This window comes from Archocentrus centrarchus, chromosome 23 (genome assembly GCF_007364275.1).
Source record: "Archocentrus centrarchus isolate MPI-CPG fArcCen1 chromosome 23, fArcCen1, whole genome shotgun sequence".
Classification (NCBI taxonomy): domain Eukaryota; kingdom Metazoa; phylum Chordata; class Actinopteri; order Cichliformes; family Cichlidae; genus Archocentrus; species Archocentrus centrarchus.
In genome coordinates this window covers 9,072,334-9,095,365 of record NC_044368.1, presented here as the reverse complement: position 1 = coordinate 9,095,365, position 23,032 = coordinate 9,072,334, and the positions used below count along the sequence as shown (strand labels likewise).

The window sequence follows — 23,032 nt, the reverse complement described above, 5'->3', positions numbered from 1 at the left end:
ACGTTAATCATTGACCCTGTTAAATAAATGAAAAATGAAAAAGAAATAAAAGCTGTACCACGTGTAAAACCAACTGATACAAATGTCAGCATTATGTTTCAATTTCAGAACCTTACAGCAGCCTCTCTTTTATAGACAGACATGAAAATGTCTTTTAGGCCTATGAAACTTAAATGTACAGTTATTAGATATTTAAAATTGTTAAAATAATAAGCAGTTAATTTAAACCCTATAATTTATGTATGGATCAGTATTTTTTTTTTATGATTTCTTGAATTTTCTTCTTTTTTTTTTACCTGCATTTCTCTTATTTGCACAATAACACATAGCTGCTCATGCTTTATGTAGTGTCACAAGACATTACAGTTATGATAACTAATATATTCTAATGTGTTAGATTTATCAGCACAGGATGAGGCAATGGAACATTACATTCCATCTCAACATTTAACTGCCAATGGAGGCGCAGCACGCATATATCTTCAAAAGCCCTCTATGCAGGATACCCCTTTTGATGCGTCACTCTTAGCTCATTAAGAAACCCCCACTATCCTTGCTTCTTGTCCTCTGATATGCATTTAAGGAATTGGAAGATCTTTCATGATGGATGAGGAGGAACCATTTCTGGGTCATAGGGTGAAAGCCCCCCACCCGTCCTACAGTACAGTTTACAATTTACACAAACTCCTCGTTTCTTTACATTTTACTAAAGTGGCGCCGCAGTTTATTGAAATACATGAAGACATAGTAGAAATACAGTATATACAGTATAAGGCAGTGTGTAAACAGTGTGTAAAATTCAAACAAGCTTGAAATCGAATATTTGGTACAATCACCTTTATCCTTCAACACAGCCTGATCTCTCTGAGGCAGCTTTCTTGTAATTTCTTTAAGTAGTCTTCAGGAATAGTTCTTCAGGCTTCTTGAAGGACATTCAAAGCTCTTTTTTGGATGTTGGCTGCCTTTTGTTCTGTTCTCTGTCAAGATGACCACACACTGCTTCAATAATGTTGAAGTCTGGGCTCTGGGGAAGCCAATCCATTGTGTGTTTTTCTATTCAGATATGCTTTTTGGGGTCATTGTTATGCTGAGAAATAAAGTGGTTGCCAGTGAGATGCTTTACAGATGGTATTGCATGGTGAATCCAAATCTGATGGAACTGTATGAATGCAGAAAAATACCATCAATACTGGCAAGATCCCCATCACCACTGGCTGAAGCTCCTTTGGATTCACCTTGTTTTGATGGTGCAAAAATATTTTTTTATGCCTGTCAAACTGTTATCTTTGGCAGTTTTCATAGATTCAACTAAAGAAATGTGAACAAGTGACAAGTGTCTAAAAATACAATGTAAAACTGGTTCTTGGCTAAGTTGTTTGTTAAATGTAGACACAAAACTGGTTCACTTTGCTATTATTAAAAAAAAACTAAATAAAATGAGCGAAAAATCCTGACTTCTCTTTAGTTAGAATCACCCAGCCATTCATGAGTCAGTCTCAGTGGGAGAAAGAGATCACAACCAGCAACGTGTTTATCATCAAGAAAAGTGTTTGGCCTCGCAATCCAAGTGCAAGCTTTGAGCAAACAAACACTCTCTCACTATCAATCACTGCATCACTGTCTTTTACACATACACACGCGCAAACACATCATGTATAATCATCTCCTCCAGTCAGGCGGCCTCCACCTCTCATGCACACATGCGCCCGCAATAAACATAAGCAGCTGTGAATGGGAACTACTGGGACCAATTAGACAATAAACAGTGGGCTGGAACTGGTTTACCGCCAACTAATAACATCCACTAACCTCGAATAATCTTCTGTTGGCTGCAGAGTGCAACTGACCCACCTACACACTGCCCCTACCTTGATTATTGTCAGCCTGTTTCTTTACACTCTCAGGACCTTTCACACTCACTACAGTTCTCTGCTGCTACTTTTTTCACACTCCTGTCACCATTTATCACTTTATGTATAAAAGTGAGCACAAATGTTGAGTTTCTCTGCCTCCTCTAAGAAAAAAAAAAAACATATTAAGGCAAAGACTGTGCCACCAGAGTGAGCCAATAAAGCTAAGCACATGCACACAGAGATACTCAACCTCTGACACAAGTAATGGTGTGTGTGGGCAGAGTTATATTGTTGAGAATGGGGTAATGTGCAGCCAGCGGCTTGCTGCTGTAACTCCCGATGATGGGTGTGAGTGTGCGCGAGACTCACTATATCACCCTGACTAATGTATGCAAGCCCTGCTCTCTACTGCAGACACGACAGACAGTGGGGAAATATGGAGCTTAGGCATCGTAAACACCAACACTCCATAAATCTTACTCTCTGATTTATGCCCACAACCTGAAAACAGCTGTACTCTCACAGTGATAAAACAAGAATACTGTACAAACATGCAGCTTACATAAAAAAAAATATATAGAAATAAAATACACAAATAAAGATGCTCAATTACTACAGTTTCCGTTTCCAGTGCTTGCAAGCCTGAGTGCTTAAGAGAAAACAAGCACAGCAGCAGTGTGCATAAAAGCATGAGCTCGGTGTGTGTGTGTTTTTTTATATGTACCAGTTTATTACACATAGGCTAAGATGGAAACAGATGAAAACAGGGGAGATAAAAACCAGCCTGTTGACAAACAAGCATCAAAGTGAGATATAGCATATGAGGAGCGCCACAGAAAAAGATGATCAGTGTAATTAAACAATTAAACAAGAGCAGTGTTAAATTCGTGAGAGGATATGACATCTTCTTACCTCTCAGGTAAGATTATAAAACCTATTTACAGTTTAGCTCCCTAAATATTTGCATGTTTACATCAAACAACAGCCACCCATTTGTTTAAATGATCAAATTCAAGGTTACAGGAGCACTGGGACTCATCCCCATCTGCACAAATATTGCCCACATCATTTCACATTCTTCCTTTAGTTGTATTGTCAAACACAGGCACATGTGCGGTACTTGGACCTTGCACGACAATCACAACTTTTTTTTTTTTTGCTCCAGAGTATCACCACTCCACTCACTCATAGCTCAGACAGTTTCACACAACACAACAGACAGACTTTCTGCCTCCAGTTCAGATCCAGCGCTCCTTTGAAGTACACAAGGTTTTTATCAGAAGGGATGATTGGTTACCAAGTGAATCCTGAGCTGGTAGGGCACCACATTAGCACTGCAAAAAGGAAAGAAAGGTCTGCACAGTATTTGGCTCTAATGAATAATTTAATAGTTAAAAGATTTATACAAAAGCAACACTGGTTTATTAAGGATTTTCTCTTGGGGCGAATGAGGGCCTGCAAATCAATAAAACAGAAGAGTTCATTCATTTTAATTTTTTTTTGTGCAACTGTGTTAGAAAATATAATGTGTGGTTATCACAAAAAAAAAAAAAAATCACATGCCTCACAGTACGTAATTTGGGAACCCCCACTTCTGAGAACACAACTGTAGAGACAGTGTTTTAGGACCGGAAAGCAAGAAAAAGAAAAACATCATTTGCATAGGTTATCAGCTCAGTATCAAGAACAACTGTTCCAAACATGCCACAGATGATGTCATTTGTTCATGTGTTAAAGTCATTTTCACATAAACTCATTAGTGTACACTTCACTCAGAACTATTTTGCTTGAAAGTTGAATAATCTTTAGTCTTCAATTAGTTCTTCAACTGCAGTGGAGCCGGAGCTATCCTTGCAGCATATAAAACACAATTTCAGAAAATTTATTTGCACTATGCACCAAATACAGACACAAAAATTTAAACTGTCTGCTGTTAACTTTGGCTGGCTGGATAATTATTCTTCATAGCAAGCCAGTCTGGCCTCCCATACATAAAGAGCAAAGAGAAGCTGCTGCTTTGGGGTTTGCTGACAAAATTCCAAGAAAAATCAATAAGTGTGCTAGAAAACATGAATGCACAAATAAGTGTAATGTTTTGCACTCCGTATGTACTCAAAAAGCGGTACAAGAGCGCAACCAAACAATGCCAAGAAGTCAGCATCTATGTACAGTATCCTCTCCATCAGCAGCTTCCACTCAGTGTGTGTCCACGGTGCCTGCACAGCAGCCCGCTCAGGTCAACAAATCATTGACAAGGTAAAAAAAAAAGAAAGAAAAGAATTACCCGTGTTCACTTGCTGATGAACGTCTTCATTTCATGGGGAAAGGACATCATTTATCACAGCAAACAATTAGGTTCTAACAACTCTCACAGGGAAACAATCTGGCTAATGGTGACAGCGGAAAATGTGCTTATTAGGGAGCGTAAATAACGCTCCAATAACCACCGGGGTCAATTACTACACCGTCATCAAGTGCAGGATTTTATTTTATTTATTTTTTGAGATATATCGCAGAGATTTACATTTTTGCCATCAGTTTTGGTAAAACTCAACTTCCTGTGTTTTCTTTCCTTATCTTCAAACGCAGCGCATCAACGAGCCGTGACATCACCAATATGCTGCCAGCAAAGATGGAGAGAGTAAGACTGAGGCAGGAGAAGAAGGCCATTTTTGCTGATAAGGAATGACAGCAGTGGCAGGCCGAATCCACCCGGAGCTCACCAGCCTGTCAGAGAGAGATCTCGGGAAAATGTAAAGGATCGGCTCTGTTGGACAGAAGCCGTAATGAGACGACCAGCGGCAGAACTGGTTTACATGCCCTGAGAAATCTGGCTCAAAGACTTCATTTTAGTGGAAGAGGACGTCCTTGTTCTGGAAGAACAGCATAATAGTTCTGCAGCAATTTCATAAATAGTTGAACCATTAAAATGGAAGCACTTGTGTGTGTTTTATTTCAGGAAAAGTGGAGAGGTGGTACATGGGCAAAGAAAAAAAAATCCATGAAATTTTAACACAAGCCTAGATCGCTTTCCTTAAAACTGCAACACAGGTTACTGGCCTTGGCACAGGATGCACTCTCCAAGTGTGAGTATATATTGTCAGTCTGAGAACCCATCTGCTAGTCCAACCTTGTCATCAGAGGCTAAGTTAGTCTAGTCTAAGACCAATGTTTCAAGGCTTCTGGAGTAGCCAGTAAATATCCCAGCCAAGGTTTCCTGTTCTGAACACTGATCGTTCTTTTCAAATAAAGATCATCTTCTTTAGGCTGCTCCTTTTAGGGCTCACCACAGCAGATCATCTGCCTCCATCTCTCCCCATCCCTCCTCTGTCACACCGACCCTCTGCATGTCCTTCACTATATCCATAATTTTGTGTGTCCTCTTCCTCTTTTCCTCCTGCCTGGCAGCTCCATATTTCTTTGTCCAGTGTATCCTCTACCCCTCCTCTGCACATGTCCAAACCATCTCTGCCTTGTCTCTCCAACTTTGTCTCTATCTTTAAAAATAAAGATACATTTTAAAAAGCTAAAAGATGTCAATTCCTACTCAAACTTGATTGTTTAACAAGAAACTAAACAGTCCTGTTCCTGATTTCTTATTTTGTGCATATTTGTCACACTAACATGTTTCAGATCCTCAAACAAATTTCAATATTAGACAAATATAACCTGAGTAAATACAAAATGCAGTTTTTAAATGATGGTTTAATTTAGTTAAAGGAAAAAGCTATCCAAACCTACCTGGCCTTATATTAAAAATGTATTTAATCCAGCTTTATCACGAACAAACTGTGATTAACCACATTTTTTAGAAAGCTAAGCTCAATTTCACTAGCTCAGGCCAGACCTGTTTGAATCAAAAAATCACTTACATGGTCTGACAAAGAGATGTAGGCTAATAGAGCTCACAAAGCAACATCATGCCACAATCTAAAGAAATTCAATGCAGGAACATGAAACAGCATCACATAACCAAATGCACTTTAAATCATAAAGTCTTTATGTTAATTTAGACCACAAAGCACCACAAATTCAAACCTTCTGTCTGATTAAAAGACACCTGAGAAAGGACTGTCAATATTTAGCATGACCTCGAGTCCTGCAGTTGATTGAGCCTGTAGCCTTTTGTTGGACTGAGGGGAGACATAATGGAGCTTGAATAAAGGCTAGACTTTAAGGTGACGCTGAAGGTGAAGTTTCTTAAGAGGATGATGAGGGATTATTGTGTTTACCTGTTGGTTGACACGGCAGTGGGAAGGGCCATGGTGAATGAGGATACGGACGATGTCTACATCTCCCCTCCAGGCAGCCAGGTGCAGCGGGAAACAACCTTTGCTGTCAGCCACGTTTGTGGATGCCTCAAACTGGAGAAGTTTCAGCACCACCTCCCTGACAGAGAAACAGGCACATGCGTTAACAGAGGGAGAGATGGACAAACAGAAAATAGAAAAGGAAAGGAGGAAGAGAGCTGGGTGCCAAGACTTGAAATCTACATTATGGTAAGCAGACACTTTTCCTTGACAGCAACAATTATTTTTTTAGCACTTTTCACTTTGGAATATAATTTACAGTGAATCTTTTTGTTGTTTTGTGCAATTAATCATTTTTAGTGGTAGAAAAACTACTCCGATCCTTTACTTAAGTAAATGTGCCAGAGCATACATGTTCATCTTCTTCAAATGTTCAGCTACACTAAATAAACCATCGAGATCTAAAGGTAAGTCCCTAGCTTTCATTTATGAATTTATTTTTCTTTGAGTGAACACACTCAAAAAACAGAACATATCTATTTTAAATAAAATACAATTTTATTAAAAAAAAACTGGAAACACTTGCAAATCCCACACTTCAAAACTGCATGTTCAAGAAATGAAATAATGCCATGCTGCCATGTCTCCTGATAAATGAAGCAGTACACACATTCATAAAGCAGCGAATCACTGAGTTGGATTGGGCTGAAAATCCATTTAGCTGCAGCTTAGTAGTAATGTCAGTGATAGTGTTTTATATTAGGAAGGCTACAGTTGAAGAGGCAAGGTGAAGTCCTTCATTTGCATTGAAAATGTCAGGGGGGAGAAACAGAGGAGACGGAAGGGCAAAACCTCACTGAGGAGCTGACGACAGAGCGGCTCTGTGCCGCTTAATGAACCGGTCACTTATTTCTGTGCTTTATTATATCTTCTTATCATTTAATGTCAGTTTAAGCAACAATTAAACAGCAGCATCAAAGTGGGGGGATGTAAGGGTGAAAGAAAAAAAGAAAAAAAACGTATCTTCGCTCCGTATTTAGTGCCAAAATACCTTTGATGTGATCAAAAAACTGCAGTGAGTTAAAGTTGTGATCTTAAAAATTCACACCAAACCCAGCCTGAAGAACAACTCTTTGAAAACAGCTCTGCCTGTTGCCAAGTCTTCTTCCTTCTCTGCCGTCATTGCCAGCTCTCGTTTCACTTTCCCACCTAAATGTTAAATCACTCCTCTGAAGCTTTTTGTTGTTGGCCTAATTTTCACTGTGAGGGTGCATTTTTTTCTTCTCTCTCACTTCCCTCCTCCTTTCCCTGTTGATCTGAAGGAGGAAATCCACATAATTGCCCCCAAAACACGGTACTAATCCCTCAGTTCCACCAAACTGGGATAGCGGTCAGGCTTGGAGCTAATCTAAAGTGTGCAATGGATTTCTCAGCAGGACCAGGTGAAGAAAGGAAGCTGCACTGTAGTTCTGTGTAGCTACAGACAATCAAATCATGCACATATTATGCAGTCTGCACAAAAAAATAATGTAGGAATTGTCCAACTGTAGACAACTAATTTTGTTGCCCAAGGATGTTAGATTGTTTTCTGAGATTGCTTTCATTTAACTTAATTTAAAGATGCCTTTTTTAAAAAAAAAAAAACAATTATTTATGCATGTGGACTGAATGACTGACTGAGTGACCACACAGTATTATCCAGCTCTCTTAATCCACCTGGAGAGAAAACTGAAGGTACAAAAAAAAGAGCAAAAGGGTTTCACAATACAAAGACTAAAATGCTGTCAGCAGCCAGTGCTGCCCCTCAGCCTCCTGGCTGTTGAATCTTTAGGTGGTACAAATCCCCAGGAAGCACAAGTTCTAGAACACATAATTACCAGGTCTCAGTAGATCTTAATTGGCCGCCCACCCGCCCGGTGGGGTGACGACAACATCCCATCAGCCTTTCAGGCTGAGGGGTAACCAGTAACAGCAACATAAAATCAACACAGTGCAGATCTGCAGAAAAACCATGATGCTGGGTCTTCATCCTGCAGCAGGGTTCCACTTCTACTTCTACTTCTGACCCTGCAAATCAAACAACTCACCATAATGTTAGAAAACCACAAACTTTTTCCTGTGTTTGTGTATTTTCCAAATTTGGCCTCAGCAACAACCATACTCAGAGCAATAACAGAGAACAAAGTTAGCAAGAGTTTGTCATTTAGATACCTCCAATAAATCTATGGTTTGAATTCAGGACACATTCAAGCTATCTGCAGCAATTAAACTCACTCTCAAATTTAGTCCAGTCCCAACAGAATTAAAGCAATAGCACATCTCCAGTATGATATGAACTACAGCAGGAATGTTAAATCATTGCCACCAGCTGTTCTAATGCCCCGAGAGTCAATGTTTTGTAGATGTAGGCTACTGATTTCATTCTGAATTGATTATAAATCCATGATACCCCACTGATCACCATCTCTGGCCATAAATTGATGACAAATTGATAGTAAAAGCATTCATGCTAAATATATAGCGAACTAAATTCTAACATACATTTTATGGACAAGTATTGGGCCACACCTCTTAATTTTTAAATTCTGGTATGTTATGACGCCTCATCCTGCTCTGCTGTCTGATTTAAGTTCCTTTGAGCCATGGATTTAGGAACTGTAACCATTTGAAGAGTATAGTACTGTAATAGGATGGCACTGTTACAACAAAATTTTTTCCCTCATAAATATTTCATAATCAGCTGTAGTATTATTGCAAAATGCAACCACAGCATCTCAATCATAATAATAATAACACATTTTATTTATAAGCACCTTTCATGACACCCAAGGACACTTTACAGAGTAAGATCGAAACAAATCACATAAAGCACAAACAGAAACTAAAATGACCAAAGGAACTAAAGCGAGTAATCTTGAACAGGTAAGCTTTGAGTCATGATTTGAAAACATGAAGAGAGTCAATATTGCGAATGTCTGGTGGGAGAAAGTTCCACAGCTGGGGAGCAGAGCGGGAGAAAGCTCTGTTCCCCATGGTACTGAGGTGGGCAGAGGGCACAGTAAGGCGGATAGAGGAGGAAAACTGGAGGGTGTGGGAGGAGGAGGTGATGTGAAGAAGTTTAGCTAGATAAGGAGGGGCAAGGTTATGGATGGCCTTGAATGCATACAGGAGGATTTTGAAATGAATTCTGAATTTAACTGGGAGTCAGTGGAGTTGCTGTAGGACTGGGGTTATGTGGTGAAATGAGGGGGTTTGGTGATAATGCAAGTGGCTGAGTTTTGAACCATTTGAAGCTTCTGGGGGGATTTGTGAGGAAGGCCAAATAGAAAAGAGTTACAGTAATCAATGCAGGAGGTAGCACTATGAACAAGGATGGAGGTGGTATGCGGGGAGAGGGAGGGGCGGAGACGATTTATGTTTCGTAGGTGGAAATATGCAGACTGGGTAATATTATTGATATGGGAGTGGAAAGATAAGCTGGATGAACTGAGTGCAGCCTGTGAGATAAGATCAGAACCAGTGTGGGTGATGCTAATAGAAGATAATCTATTGAGGAGGATGGTGTGGGAGATGGTGTCAAAGGCCACACTCAGATCAAGGAGGATGAGGAGGGAGAGTAGTCTGGAATCAGCTGCCATGAGAAGGTCATTAGTGATTTTGAACTATTGGTCTGCTTTAAGAAAGCAACCTGAAGATGTCACTATCTCCTGTAGGAATTTGCCTACAAACACACAAAAATTCTGATAATGGAAAATAATATTTAGCTGGAGCCTTACAGCACACAAAAAAACCACACCCAACTTCTTTAATTTGTTTGGATTGCACTGAAAGGCACTTGCATTCATGACAAATTTATCTTCAGCAGAAAAACAGTGACAGAACACTCATTTGCAGGCTTACCTGTGTCCATTGAGTGAAGCGTGATGTAAAGGCGTGTATCCTGAGCTGTCTGTGCAGTTCACATTCAGGCCCTTCCACATGCTGTGGAACAGAGAAACGCCAAAATTAATCAAAGCACACACAAGTTTAGGACTGCTTATACAGTAAGTCATACAAAGGTAGTCCTGACCAATTAGGATTCACATTCCTCAAATGTGTCAAATGTGTAAAGTATGGACAGGTGGAGGGCAGGTTGTGATGTTTTCTTCTCAGGCATTTAGCAACTTTAAGATGTTGAGTCACAATGTTTCCCAAAGTAAATTGTGTATGTACTGACAACTCTTGTGGGCCTTAGATTGAGAGAGCAATCAGAGTGTATTCAGTGGACTTAGTGAGCCGTGTGTGTGTGTGTGTGTTTATTTGTTTGTTTCCATTTTTTTTCTTCACACAGAATAATCCAGCTTTATTATATAAGGGTCCCAAGGTGAGCTGTATAATTTCTCATTTGGAGGCGACAGCCAGGAGAGTGCGATCAAAGTCCTATTTCATCACTCTGGCAAATAATGAGAGTGAATGAGGTCAATTCTTGTACTCACAAAAGGCTGAGCACGCAAATAAAATTACACAAAACAGAATCTTTTGAGGGCGGACAGCTACACAGAGGCTGAACACGCACTGAAATACAGATGACACACAAACACAAACACACACACACACACACACTAAAATCTACATACAGCTCAGGGTTTTCCCAGGGCTATAATTATATGACCTCTCTTTTCTTTTTTTTAAATGAACTCCTACAAGCGAGAGAAGTACTAATTAGCTAAATTCTAGCCTGAGCAGCTCTTAGCTGAAAAGCTGAAGTAACACACAATCACACACACAGCTATAAATTGTACTCAGTTTATGGATATAAGTGACAAAAACATGTTTCTAGTCACACACCCCCATAACCTCCATAACCCTGTGTCTCCCTATTTACTGATTTTGTCAACGATGCTTCCTGAAATGAAGAATTAAAAATCAATGCTCGCTTTCACAATTTGCTCTACAATATAAAAGCTGCACTTACTATTAATTCCTTTTATTTCATTGATCATATCTGTGGGGAACCACAGAAATGCTTCCTCTAGCAAAATCCATATAATAAACATTAGTTCATTATTTAAAAAAAAAATGCATTTGATTTCTACTTTGACTCTCACAGACAGATTATGTATCTCAAGAGGAATTTTCTCCTTTGAGACACTGGAGTAAAGCAGCAGCAGCAGCAGCAGAACATTTATTGGGTTATGACAGACATAAACACAATGATCAAGGTCAGTGACATTACGCAACGGCTGCATGCACACTAAACATGAACTAAAAGTGCTATTAAGGGCTGGCTGCACATGCACACACACATGCCTTGCTGTTGCTGAAATAAATGACAATCCATTCGCTTTTAAGGACACACACAGGCATGTACCTTGATGTGGGAGCAATGTATAACAAAGAGAGATTGTGAGGCAGAAAAAGAAAAAGAGAAACGGCGAGGCTTGCGTCTACTGGTTCAGCTGATCAGCACACACTGCGAGTGTTGGTGTTCGAGTCCATATCGATCATACTGCGCTACTGACCCCTTCCAGCACTGACCTATCCAGCCAGCAGGACGGGTTGTTAAAAAGAGCAGACTGACAGAGAATGAAGAGATAGGAGGACAACCAAAATTCAACGCATGTAGAGAAAAAGACGTGGAGCGGAAGTTTCTATTTAGTTCTGAAATAAATGTATGGAGATTTGACTCCCCTGATTCAGGAACAAGAAAACAATCTGATTCAAGCCTTCATTTTTTTTTAATACTCACAAGAAATAGTCACACCATTTGGTTGATTTTTTTTTTTTTTTTTTTTAAGCAAGACAACAGCTGGGAAAATGTAAGGTGACAGACTGCAGCTTAACAAAAGGCCAAGCAGCCTTTTCAAAGTGATGGTTTTGCTGTGTGCCAGTTTCTATAACGACAGTCCACACTCACCTAGGTACACCTGCTCAATTGCTCGTTGATGCAAATATCTAATCAGCTCAGCAACTTAATGCGGCAACTCAATGCATTTAGACACGTAGCCTTGGTCAGGATGACCTGCTGAAGTGCAAACCAAGCATCAGAACTGGGAAGAAAGGTGATTTAAGTGACTATGAACGTGGCGCGGTTGTTGGTGTCAGGTCTGAGTATTTCAGAATCTTCTGATCTGCTGGAGTTTTTCCACATAACTCTCTCTAGGGTTTCCAGAGAATGGTCTGAAAAAGAGAAAATATCCAGAGAGCGGCAGTTCTCTGAGCAAAAATGCCTTGTTGATATCAGATGTCAAAGGAGAAGGTCAGCAGAGAGGTTTCAGCAGGTTTGAACAGACTTTGAAAGCACAGACACACCCGCACACATATTTACCATTGGTGTTACCCCCAAAACAAACATGTACACCAATTCATTAATCCTTGCAGTACAAAGACTCTCTGGAAGAGGTGGATTCTTTCCACATGACAAACTCCCAAACACGCCGTATTACTGCTAAAACACAGCAGTCGCACGCTGAGGTATATCGCCATCATAAAAACCTGCACAAAGAAATCTGTGTAGCCACTTTGTGAGGGAATGAGTACAGTGAGACTCACGCATGCTGCAAACAAGATTTAAAGGCCAGAGATGAACAAGGTGTTCTGTTTATAGCATATTTCCATGTTTGGAGTCTACATGGACCGTGTGTCAAAAAACAAAACAAAAGTGAAACAAAATAAATTTAAAAAGTTTTTTTTTAAGGCTACTTTTATCATGGAGCATGGGGGATGAATTTAATAATTGCACAGCCTGAAGTCTGATGATTCAGCAGGTTGCCAGGTGGCAGCAGGGTGAATGGGCTGTGGTCGGGGTGTATATCATCTTTTAGTATGCTTTGGGCTCTAAGCAGACACCTAGCAGGGTTCCAGGGATGTTCAGGGCAGATTTAATTAGATGCTGCAAAGCCTCATGGTCTCAGTCTGTGCACATCTTAAAATAGTTGGTAATGTTTCCAGTTAGAATGCTTTCAGTTGCTCCTCTAAGGAACTTGGCATTAGAAATTTAGCTTAATATCTCCCAAGTTGTGACATACTGACACATGGTCAGGAGGCCTTTCTCGTCATATTTTAATGCTGCAGGTACTCCCCCTTGGTGTCATCTTCTGATGTGCTGAGATATCCCTTTAGTCTCATTTTGATAATGTGAAGAAGCACAAAAGCAAATACACAATCAACACAAGCTCGAGTCCTGTCCGGAACAGGTGGTTTGGGTTAAATTTACATCCAAATTACCCTTTTATATTTTTTAAACTTCTCCTTAGTTAAGATTATATTATCCAACAGTGATGTCATCAGGTGTCCGCTGACTTATCTCATATATTGAAACACTGACTGACCTCTATTGACTCTGCTTCACTAATCTGCATGTTGAAAAATTAGGCTTAAATGGCATCCAGTACATTGTGATGTGATTAGACCCTAACTGGTACAGGATTTATGAGACCAGTTCTGATATTTGGTGATTGAAAAATCCACTATTCTTATATATCAGCTGATATTTTTTCCTTCAGACACACACAACAGATTTCCCTGACATTTGTTATGTGTAGTTATTTATTTATGCGTTTACGTTCTGCCCGACTCAACAGAAAAAATATTGAAAAAATATTGCTCAAAACATATTGACTAGAGAGCAAAAAGTATATAGAAAAGCAGTCAATACTTTTGTCTGGTGGTCTGTTAGAAAAAAGCAATACTGTGTGCAGTCTCTTGTTGTAGGTTATGAGCTGTGTGCAGCGCGACCACTGAGGGAATTTCTCCTCTACCTCTACGACTGTAGCTGATTAACTGCTAGAGGCCTGACAGATTACAATATTATTCTTTCTTGTCCTAGTACTTATCTTAAAACTCATATATATTTATTTTATAAGCCCAGTGTAGAAATCTCAACTCTGCAACAGCATCTCAACCCCGTGACGATGGAGATGTATTTATCTTCACTGCTGCACAGTACATGTCCACTGCAGCTAAATTCTTCCAAAAAGTACAAGACACAGGGAAAGTGCCTTTTAGAAAATAAATGCCACACACTTTGGATAACAACTTGAACTTGGTAAACCCTTTTCTAATGAGGCCAGGTCTCTTATCACAGCTGTTCTCCTTTGCTCTTCCATGTTCCACCTCTAAATTCCCAAACTCAGCCTGATGCCCTGTCACTCCTCCATTGTTCTTTCACTAGAAGCATAAACCCAGCCAGCAGAGCCTAAATAGAATTAGAAGACAACTTGAGATTAGATAATGAAGGAGAGGTGGTGCTGCAGGAATGCAGACTCTTGGCAGATTAGTCAAATATGCAGACGACGTCCTACCTAATTAACCTCAGCAACGTGAAGGAATGCTCTGGGTAGAAATGCTCAGTCTTTGCATGCATGTTTGCATGCAGCTATTGCTACTCTGCTGCAATTTACATTAAAATTTAATAGTGTGCTTTCCTGTTTCTGACAGATCTCTCTTTTCTTGTGTCTCAACTTCTTCCTTGCTCAGGTCCAAACCCTCTTTTTTTTTTTTTAAAAAAAAAATCAAAACGCTGAAAGGTAAAGAGGTCAAACGTCATGAAGAGCCTCCCAGCAGGGAGAGCAATGCTGCCCTCTGTTTGAACCCTTCTTCAGTTACAGTCTGACAGTTACTCCTTGCCCGTGCATCACTTTTGCAGAGAAATACACCGACATGATATCACATAAAATGTGATATAGTAGAGATTGTTTAGGCCTTAGAAAATTATTCATGTTTAAAGCTCACCTTGCTGTACTGGATGCTAATTGGGGATGTGCTGAAAAGAAGCAAGCTATACAAAATTAGAAGGGAATGGAAAGAGGGGTGTCTCACGTACCTCAAGCAATTAAGAAAAAAAAAGCTGCTGCTCAAGAAGTGAGAGCTAAATTTAGTCTCCAACTCTTTAGAAATGTCATTTCTTATCAATCATTTCAAAAAGAGAACAAGTAATCTCTTTCAAGTGGGAAGACATTTCTCATTTTGGATGCAAACTTCACCTCATTTGGCATTTGAGAACCCAAGCCTTCATTTGCTGGGTCTCACGCACTATTGATATTAAAGCTGGCATCACGCTGCAGCAAAGTTCAGGCTACATCAAAGTGGAGAATTGTCATCAAAGGAGAAGGAACGAAGGAAGTGGGAAAACCTTTGTAGTCCTGGATTCTTTTTAAAAAGGAACCTCTTCTTTGTGGGGGAGTTAAGTCGAGTGAATCCAACAGCCTGTTGAAATTCACGCCACCTGATGTTCTGAAAATCAAAGGGCTTTTTCAACAGGAGACTCAACAACAGCAATAACTTCAGGGGAAATCAAAAAAGGAACCAATATGTGCTGAGGTGTGCTTGCTATCAGAGCAGATAAAGTCAGACAGGAAGTGGGCTTGCTTCATATCCTGTTTTGAACAAGAAGGAGAAGAGATACCTTCTGATTAAAAGCAGCCCTGCAGAAGCTCGCTAACTGATATGATCTGTAGGGTGTTGAGAATACACACACGCACACACTCCTATGTATGAGCATTAACTTTTCTTTTGAACTGGCCTTTGGTGCTTGAAACTGACTCACACACACTTTACACGTATGCCTAATGTAGCAAGTGTGCCGGTATGTCTAAGGTTTACATAATCGAGTGTGTGTGGTGTCAAAGTTGAGATTAGCTCAGCCACACAGAGAGAATCACAGTGCAGGGTATGTGGAAACTCTCAAAAGGCCAATTATATTTCTGCAGAGAGAACAGAGAATAAACCTGAACCCCACCATCTTTCATTTTTCCATCATTTTATTTTTTAGGGACCAATTTACTTCTTTAGTAGGTTGATGTAAGCTGCACAAAACTGTGCACACATTTGCAGCTGTATTCTACATGTGAGTGGAGAGGTGCTACTTCAAAGACGACAGCAGAAACAATCACATTTATACGCTCAAGTATGACAAATCAGTGACTTCAAAGGCCATAATTGTGCTTACACACACACACACACACACACACACACACACACACACACACACACACACACACACACACACACACATATGCACTTTTCCCTATAGTATGTAAATTCTTCCATGGTCTGAGCTACAGCCTGAACATGACTAGATTGTTAAGGCCAATTCAAATGAATGAAACACACATTTAACTTGTACCATTTGTACCAAACTACAATTTTTGGTTCCTAATCGGTCAAACTAAAAATAAGGGATTATTTTCCTGATACAACTCCAATTGCCGCTGCAATTTTAACAGATAAACTTAACTGATTTCCAAACCTTAGTGACAACATCAGAGTTACATTGCTGAAAGTTTAGAAAGTCACACATTTAAGGGTGCAACTGAATATTAAACAATTCAGACACTTGTTTGTGGGGTAGGTATTTGTTTTTCCAGTTTTCAGATAATTACTTCTGCTGAGGAGGTTGTCTTTTTTGGTAGCATTTTGCGCATGTGTGTCATTCTCTCCGTGAACTCGACAGCTTGAAAAGTTTTGAATGAATTCTGCTCAAACTTCAAACTGTAGGGGTGTGGAATAGGCTCAAATTAACGATCCATTAAAATTCGCCTTACATCCACCAAAGTCTTCAACGTCAACTTCATGATTTATTGGTCAAAAACTGACAAAAAAAATCTTATAACTTAGAAATTATGATTCTTACACGTGTGGTGCGTATTGTCAACATATAGAAATATATATAGAAAAATTTAAAATATGTAACATTTGACCTTTGATCTCTCCTTCAAGGTCGATAGATTGATCTGAAGGCCAAAGTGATGAGGCACCTGACATGTCTCAAACTCAGAGTAATGATAATTAAGATTTAGTTCACCTTACTGTTGCCAAATTGGTAACTTTGTTTCTCTGTTGCTTCACTGTGGTTTCTCTCTGAGTGATACTGTTATTTTTACACTCTGTGTATGATTTTTTCACAAATATAAAATCAGATATGAGCTCCCAGAACAAAACACATCGATTACTTCGCTGCTGATGAAGACCGACTAATAAACAAAAATGTATACATTTAGCCAGGTAGAAAGCTGAATTCATCTTCATTAAAAAAAAGAAAAAAAAAAAATCACTGTACTGTATATACAGTAATTATATTTGTAATAATAATACTGATAATATTAACTCCCTGAACACAGCACAACAGGCAATAACACATTACGCACGACGTGTAAAAAGGTTGCAGTGTGGCATCTTTTATAACAGGAATCTCAATTTCACTTCACATTCCCACGATGTCATGAAAAAATTCCCGTTCACACCCACACAACTCTAAAAGGCAATCCTGCTCTGCTTTTTCAAGGAGAGGTGTTCCCCTTGCTTCTCGTCTCTCTTCATCACCAATCTGTCACTGTCTACTGCTCGATTTCTGCACCAGTAAATCCACACCATGGTTGATGCAGGGTAAAAAATAAATAAATAAAGTCCTCGTATGTCAAACTGCAGTCTCTCACTGTGTGTGTGTGTGTGTGTGTGTGTGTGTGTGTGTATACCACAGCTGTTAAAGTAGTACTTAATTTTTTTATTATTACTACTAGCACTTGAATATTTGCAAAGGACATCATTTTTCAGTTTTGCAACACACATAAAAACTACATATTATCATCTAGTCTGTACTTGAAATTATCTCCTCACCAGCTTCTGGCCTAATTTGCTGAACTCATTCTTGTAAAACGGCCTCCCATGTTTTTGCATATTTAGCAAAACAGCAGCTTCCCTCAACAAAACTCCTTGTTAGTAATGTTGCTTGTTTGATTAAGCCGAAGTATCCCCCGCCCCTGCACCCCAACCCCCCCACGGGACTGCAACCAAGAAAAATAAATTAAAGCACTTTTTTTTTTTTTGGATGTCTCCTTTCAGTAAATGTTCTTCCCACTTTTAACAACCCTAAAAACTAAATTCAGTTCTCAATTATAGACACTTGTAACAGGTTTTGTTGAACTTAAGTAGATAAATTGGATTTTCTAATGCAACTTCTTATTATTGTGAAAATAGAAAAATGCTAAATCATTAAATATCAGAAGTTAATGACAGCAATCTCAATATGACAAAGTTTGGTGACTATACAGATTTTAAAAAATGCCAAATTGCCTTTTTAAATATTACTTTACTGACTTCACAGTCCCCATCAGATACTGAAGAGGCTGTAATTTCAATCTTCAGTCTAAAGTCTTGAAATTATCAATAATCAATACCATTTTCAATATCATGGGGAAAATACACCACAATGCTAAGGGAATAACAGTTTCTCTCTTTTTCCTTTCTCCCATTTAATTTTAGAATCAATATATTTTGAAAAAAGAAATCAATGTTTTTGTCAACATCAATTGGACAAACCTGAGACACTGGAGCAGATGCAGCCAAAATTAGAGAAAATAACAAAGCTATGGTATACAGATGTACTTGTTTGTTCTTAATAACTTGCAATGCCCTTTGTTACCAATTCTGGTCATAATTTTTTTGGACAGAATTTCCAGGAGCAGTCAATGGGAGGGGGGGGTGTTGGGTTCAGTAGTCTAAGGATCTCATTTCTGCTTTTTGCAGATGATGTGGTTCTTTTGGCTTCATCCAGTCAAGACTTTCTGTTCGCACTGGGGTGGTTAGCAAGTGAGTGAAGCAGCTGGGATTAGCAACTCTGAGTCTGAGGTCATGGTTCTCAGCTGGAAATGGGTGGAGTGCCCACTCTGGGTTGGGAATGAGTTACTGCACCAAGTGGAGAAGTTCAAGAGTCTCAGTCTTGATCACAAGTGAGGGGACAGTGGCACTGAAGATCGGCGGACTCATACTGGTGCGGCGCCTGCAGGCAATGTGGATGCTGTACTTATCTGTTGTGGTGAAGAGAAAGCTGAGCGTGAAAGCGATCTACATTCCTGCCCTCATCCATGGTTACAAGCTGTGGGAAGCGACCAAAAGAATGAGACTCCAGAGACAAGCTGTGGAAATTAGCTTCCTCTGAAGGGTGTCAGGGCTCAGCCTTAGTCATTAATAAGAAGGGACTCAAGAGCTGAGCCATTACTCCTCCAAATCAAAAGGAACTAGTCGAGGTGGTTTGGGTATCAGACAAGGATGTCTAGTTTCAGGCATGTTCAACTGGGGGGGACGTCCCATAGCAAACCCATGAGAGGCTGGAGAGATTACATCTCTTGGCTGCCTTGGGAATCTCTTGTGGTCCTCGTGGAAAAGCTAGAAAAGGTTGTTGGGGAAAGGCACATTCTTGGTGCATGGCTAAATGATACCAGCAGCCAGTTCACTTACCGTATAGTACCAGTCAAAATTTTTACTTAAAGTAACATCAGTGCCTATTAACGTCCAGATTTACTCTTTGACTACTTCTTCTCCAGTGCTTTTTGGAATTTTGTCATTATTTGCCTTCTAACTGTTTAGAGTCAAGAAACAGTGACAAAATAGCAAAATGTCAGTTGTACACAAACAATATATAATCTGTTAATTAACTTTATACAAGCTCATGTTCTTTTTTTGTTTTGTTTTTTTACCTTTAAGCATTTCATCCCATTTCCACTCTTTATATGAAGCTAAGCTAACTAGTAGCTTGACATAAGAATCATCATCATGAATCACCCAACTCCCCACTGGCATGCAAATATAAGCATAAAAATGCAGAGAGGTTGCTTCCTGATTAAACACATAGAAATTATTCTGCAGATGATTCATGAATGAATATGCAGTGAGTCACTGACAGATGCCCTAAAAGGCACAAAGATTAGATGACATGTTCAATAGGTTAAGAGGTCGCCACTTCCATCACAGGAAATAATTTATCTTTGGGTCAAACTGACCTCTGGTGCACAACAGAACTTGGAGGGTTGCTGTTTGAGGCAGTGGGTCAAATACACACGCACATGCACACACAAATGCAGACGCTCTCATTGCTCAACAATAATTAAAACAAGACACAAGTAATCGATAGCTGCACAGCTTCCCCGCAGGGATTTAGGACGTCTATTGATGAAGTTTGATCATTGATCATTTGCTTGTCCTGTGGGGAGTTACTCAGAGTCTGTAAAAAGAAAGGCCACATAAAATTCATGAGAGAATAGTGGCATCAATATTGAGAGAGGAAAATAAAAAGTAGCGTATACTGTTCTAAAATACTTTTAATGGCTGTGCTGGATGTGAGATCAGGTCAGTGCAATGAGGCTGGATGGGTTGCAATAATTCATGGACTGATTATCCTTTAAATATAGTGAAAAAGATGAATGGCTGCAACTGTTTCAAACTTGTTACTGTGCTGTTTCACATAATCTGTTCTCTCCCTCACACAGAAGCATGTAGTTTACCTTTGCATTGAGTGGAGCTGACACAGAGTCTTAAAACCCTCTTTGTATTTGTGTTTCTGACCTCCATGTTCAGAAACACAGTACAGTACAAGAACACTACTTTAAATGAGTACATGAAGCTATTACATGTCTCACAATGAAGAGAGTAAATCTCCATTTGTGGCTTAAGAATCTAATGAAATACATTCTAAATATAAACTGAATAGACACTCACGGCTATTTTATTAGGTACACATGCTCAAATATCTAAATCAGCCAATCACATGGCAGCAATTCAGTGCTTTAAGCATGACCTGCTGAAGTTTAAACCGAGCATCAGAATGGGAAAGAAGGTCAATTTAAGTGATTATGATTTTTAATGCTAGATGGGCTGGGCTGATTATTTCAGAAACTGCTGATCTACTGTGATTTCCCCACACATCCATCTCTGCGGTTTATAGAGAACGGTCTGAAAAACAGTAGTTCTGAACAGTGAAAATGCCTTGCTAATGTCAGAGGTCTGAGGAGAATGGCCAACAGACAGGAAAGCAAAAACTCAAATAACCACTGGTTATAACCAAGGTATGCAGAAGAGAATCTTTTAATACGCAAAATCTTGAAGCAGATGGTCTATAGCAGAAGAAAACACAAGATGTCATTCCTGTAATCTAAGAACATGAAACTGCAGCTACAATTCTCAGACTCACCAAAACTAAACAAGCAAAGATTGGAAAAAAGTTGCCTGGTATGTTGAGGCTTGATTTTTGCTGCAACATTCAGATAGTATGAACTACATGAAAACACAAATCCATCCTGCCTTGTATCAATGGTTCAGGCTAGTGGTGCTGATGTAATGATGCAAGGCCATTTTCTTGGCATACTTAAGGCCTCTTAGTACCAACTGAGCATTGTTTAAACACCAAAGCAAACCTCAGTATTGCTGCTGGCCATGTCCAGCTCTTCATGATCACAGTGTACCATCTTCTGATGGCTGATTCCAGCAGGATAAAGCGTCATGTCACAAAGCTCAAATCATCTCTATCTGGTTTCTTGAACATGACAGTGAGATCACTGTATTCAAATGGCCTCCACAGTTACCAGATCTCAATCCAGTAGAGCACATTTGGAACGTGGTGGACAACAAATCTGCAGCAACTGTGCAATACCATCATGTCAATATGGCCCAAAATCTCAGCTTCAATTTGTTGAATCTATGCTGTAAAAGGATGAAGCCAGTTTTGAAAATAAAAGATGATCTAACCCAGCACTAGTACTGGGTTGAACCCAGTCTGATACTTAATAAAGTGGCCAGTGAGTGTAAATTCACCCAAATGTCACTAAACTTTCACCTGAGTGTTGCAACTTGATGTATGTGGTTCACGGAAAAAAGGGGGGATGATGGGCTGCAAGTGAAAATGCACGTCTATGGTGATACAGATCTTATCAAAACAGGACATCAAAGAAGGGAAGGAAGCAGTTAAAAAAAAATACTGTCAAATGTTAGCCTGATGATATGATCCTCTGAAGTCAGCTGTATATGCTTTCCACTTAAACCCACATAGATTCATCAGAAAGATACATCTACTTGTCAGTCTTAAAAAAAAAAAACAACAACTGGCATTTTACCTCCCACCCATCTCCTTAAATAGAGGTGGAAACAGCCCTCTTCTGTCCTCAGCTGACTTCTGACACTGCACAATCTAAATACAGACTCTACATCAAGTTGGCAGCTTTTTATAACAAGGAGCACAAAGGTTTCATCTAAAAAGTAACCCCTCTAGAATCAGACTTTTTTTTAAAACAGGAATTCAGCTGGACAGCTATCAACATACAGCGACCCAAGAGTGCTGTGATCTCCAACCTTTTACAGTGCCAAGTCCTCTACCGAGTCCTGTTATAGGCACCCTCCTGTGAATGACCAAAAAATAATAATAATAATAATAATAATTAAAAAAGAAGAAGAAAAAAGAAGTTGAAATTCCTTTTTTCCCCCACTGTGAAAAAAAAAAAAACTGCACAGAAACCACTTAATCAAGTGGTTTCTGTGCAGTTTTAACCCAGAATGAATGTTAATTCAGAATGTTAATTCTGAATTAACATTGTTAATTCATTCTGGGTCACAACGCAGTCCCCACCAATCCAAATACCCATCCTGCCATCACAATAAAGGCTACACACAAATCTGCTACCAGATTCATCTCTACTCTTGTTGAAGGTTTATCAACTTCCAGATATTATCACTTTATGCCACTCTTTTAAACTGTCAGAACATTTGAAAAAAAACATTTAATTGCTTCCAGCTTAAATTAAGTGCAATATCATTCTAAATGTGAATGAAACAAGCAATAAGACTCCTTCAACGAGAAAAGAAAAATAATCATGGACGTGAACAAAGAAATGCTCTGACACAAAGAGAAACAACGAGAAGCTCATCCCTTCTCTCTTCAGCCTGAGACAGAGAAGTGGAAGTAAAGAAATGACCACAGTCTGCTTCACCGCTGCTGCCATTGATTACACAGCTGCCTTTCCAATCAATCACAATCTGGAGAGTTGCAAACAATCTGTAAGCGTGTGTGTAGACTGGATGTGTGTCTTCCTGAGGCAATTCTCCTCACAGTAAGTAAGTGACAGAAAGCCTTAGATTTCTACTTAACCACAGCCAGCTGCAATTCCAGCTAGCCGACCATCAATT

The 23,032-nt window shown here is 39.5% G+C and overlaps 1 protein-coding gene across 1 annotated transcript in view; it reads right to left on the bottom strand.

Moving 5' to 3' along the window:
* Positions 1–23,032, bottom strand: part of anks1b (ankyrin repeat and sterile alpha motif domain containing 1B) — a 251,122-nt gene that overhangs the window by 172,114 nt on the left and 55,976 nt on the right. The window contains 2 exon segments of the mRNA XM_030720755.1: positions 6,086–6,242; positions 10,004–10,084. Of these exon segments, the coding sequence (XP_030576615.1) occupies positions 6,086–6,242; positions 10,004–10,084 (238 nt within the window).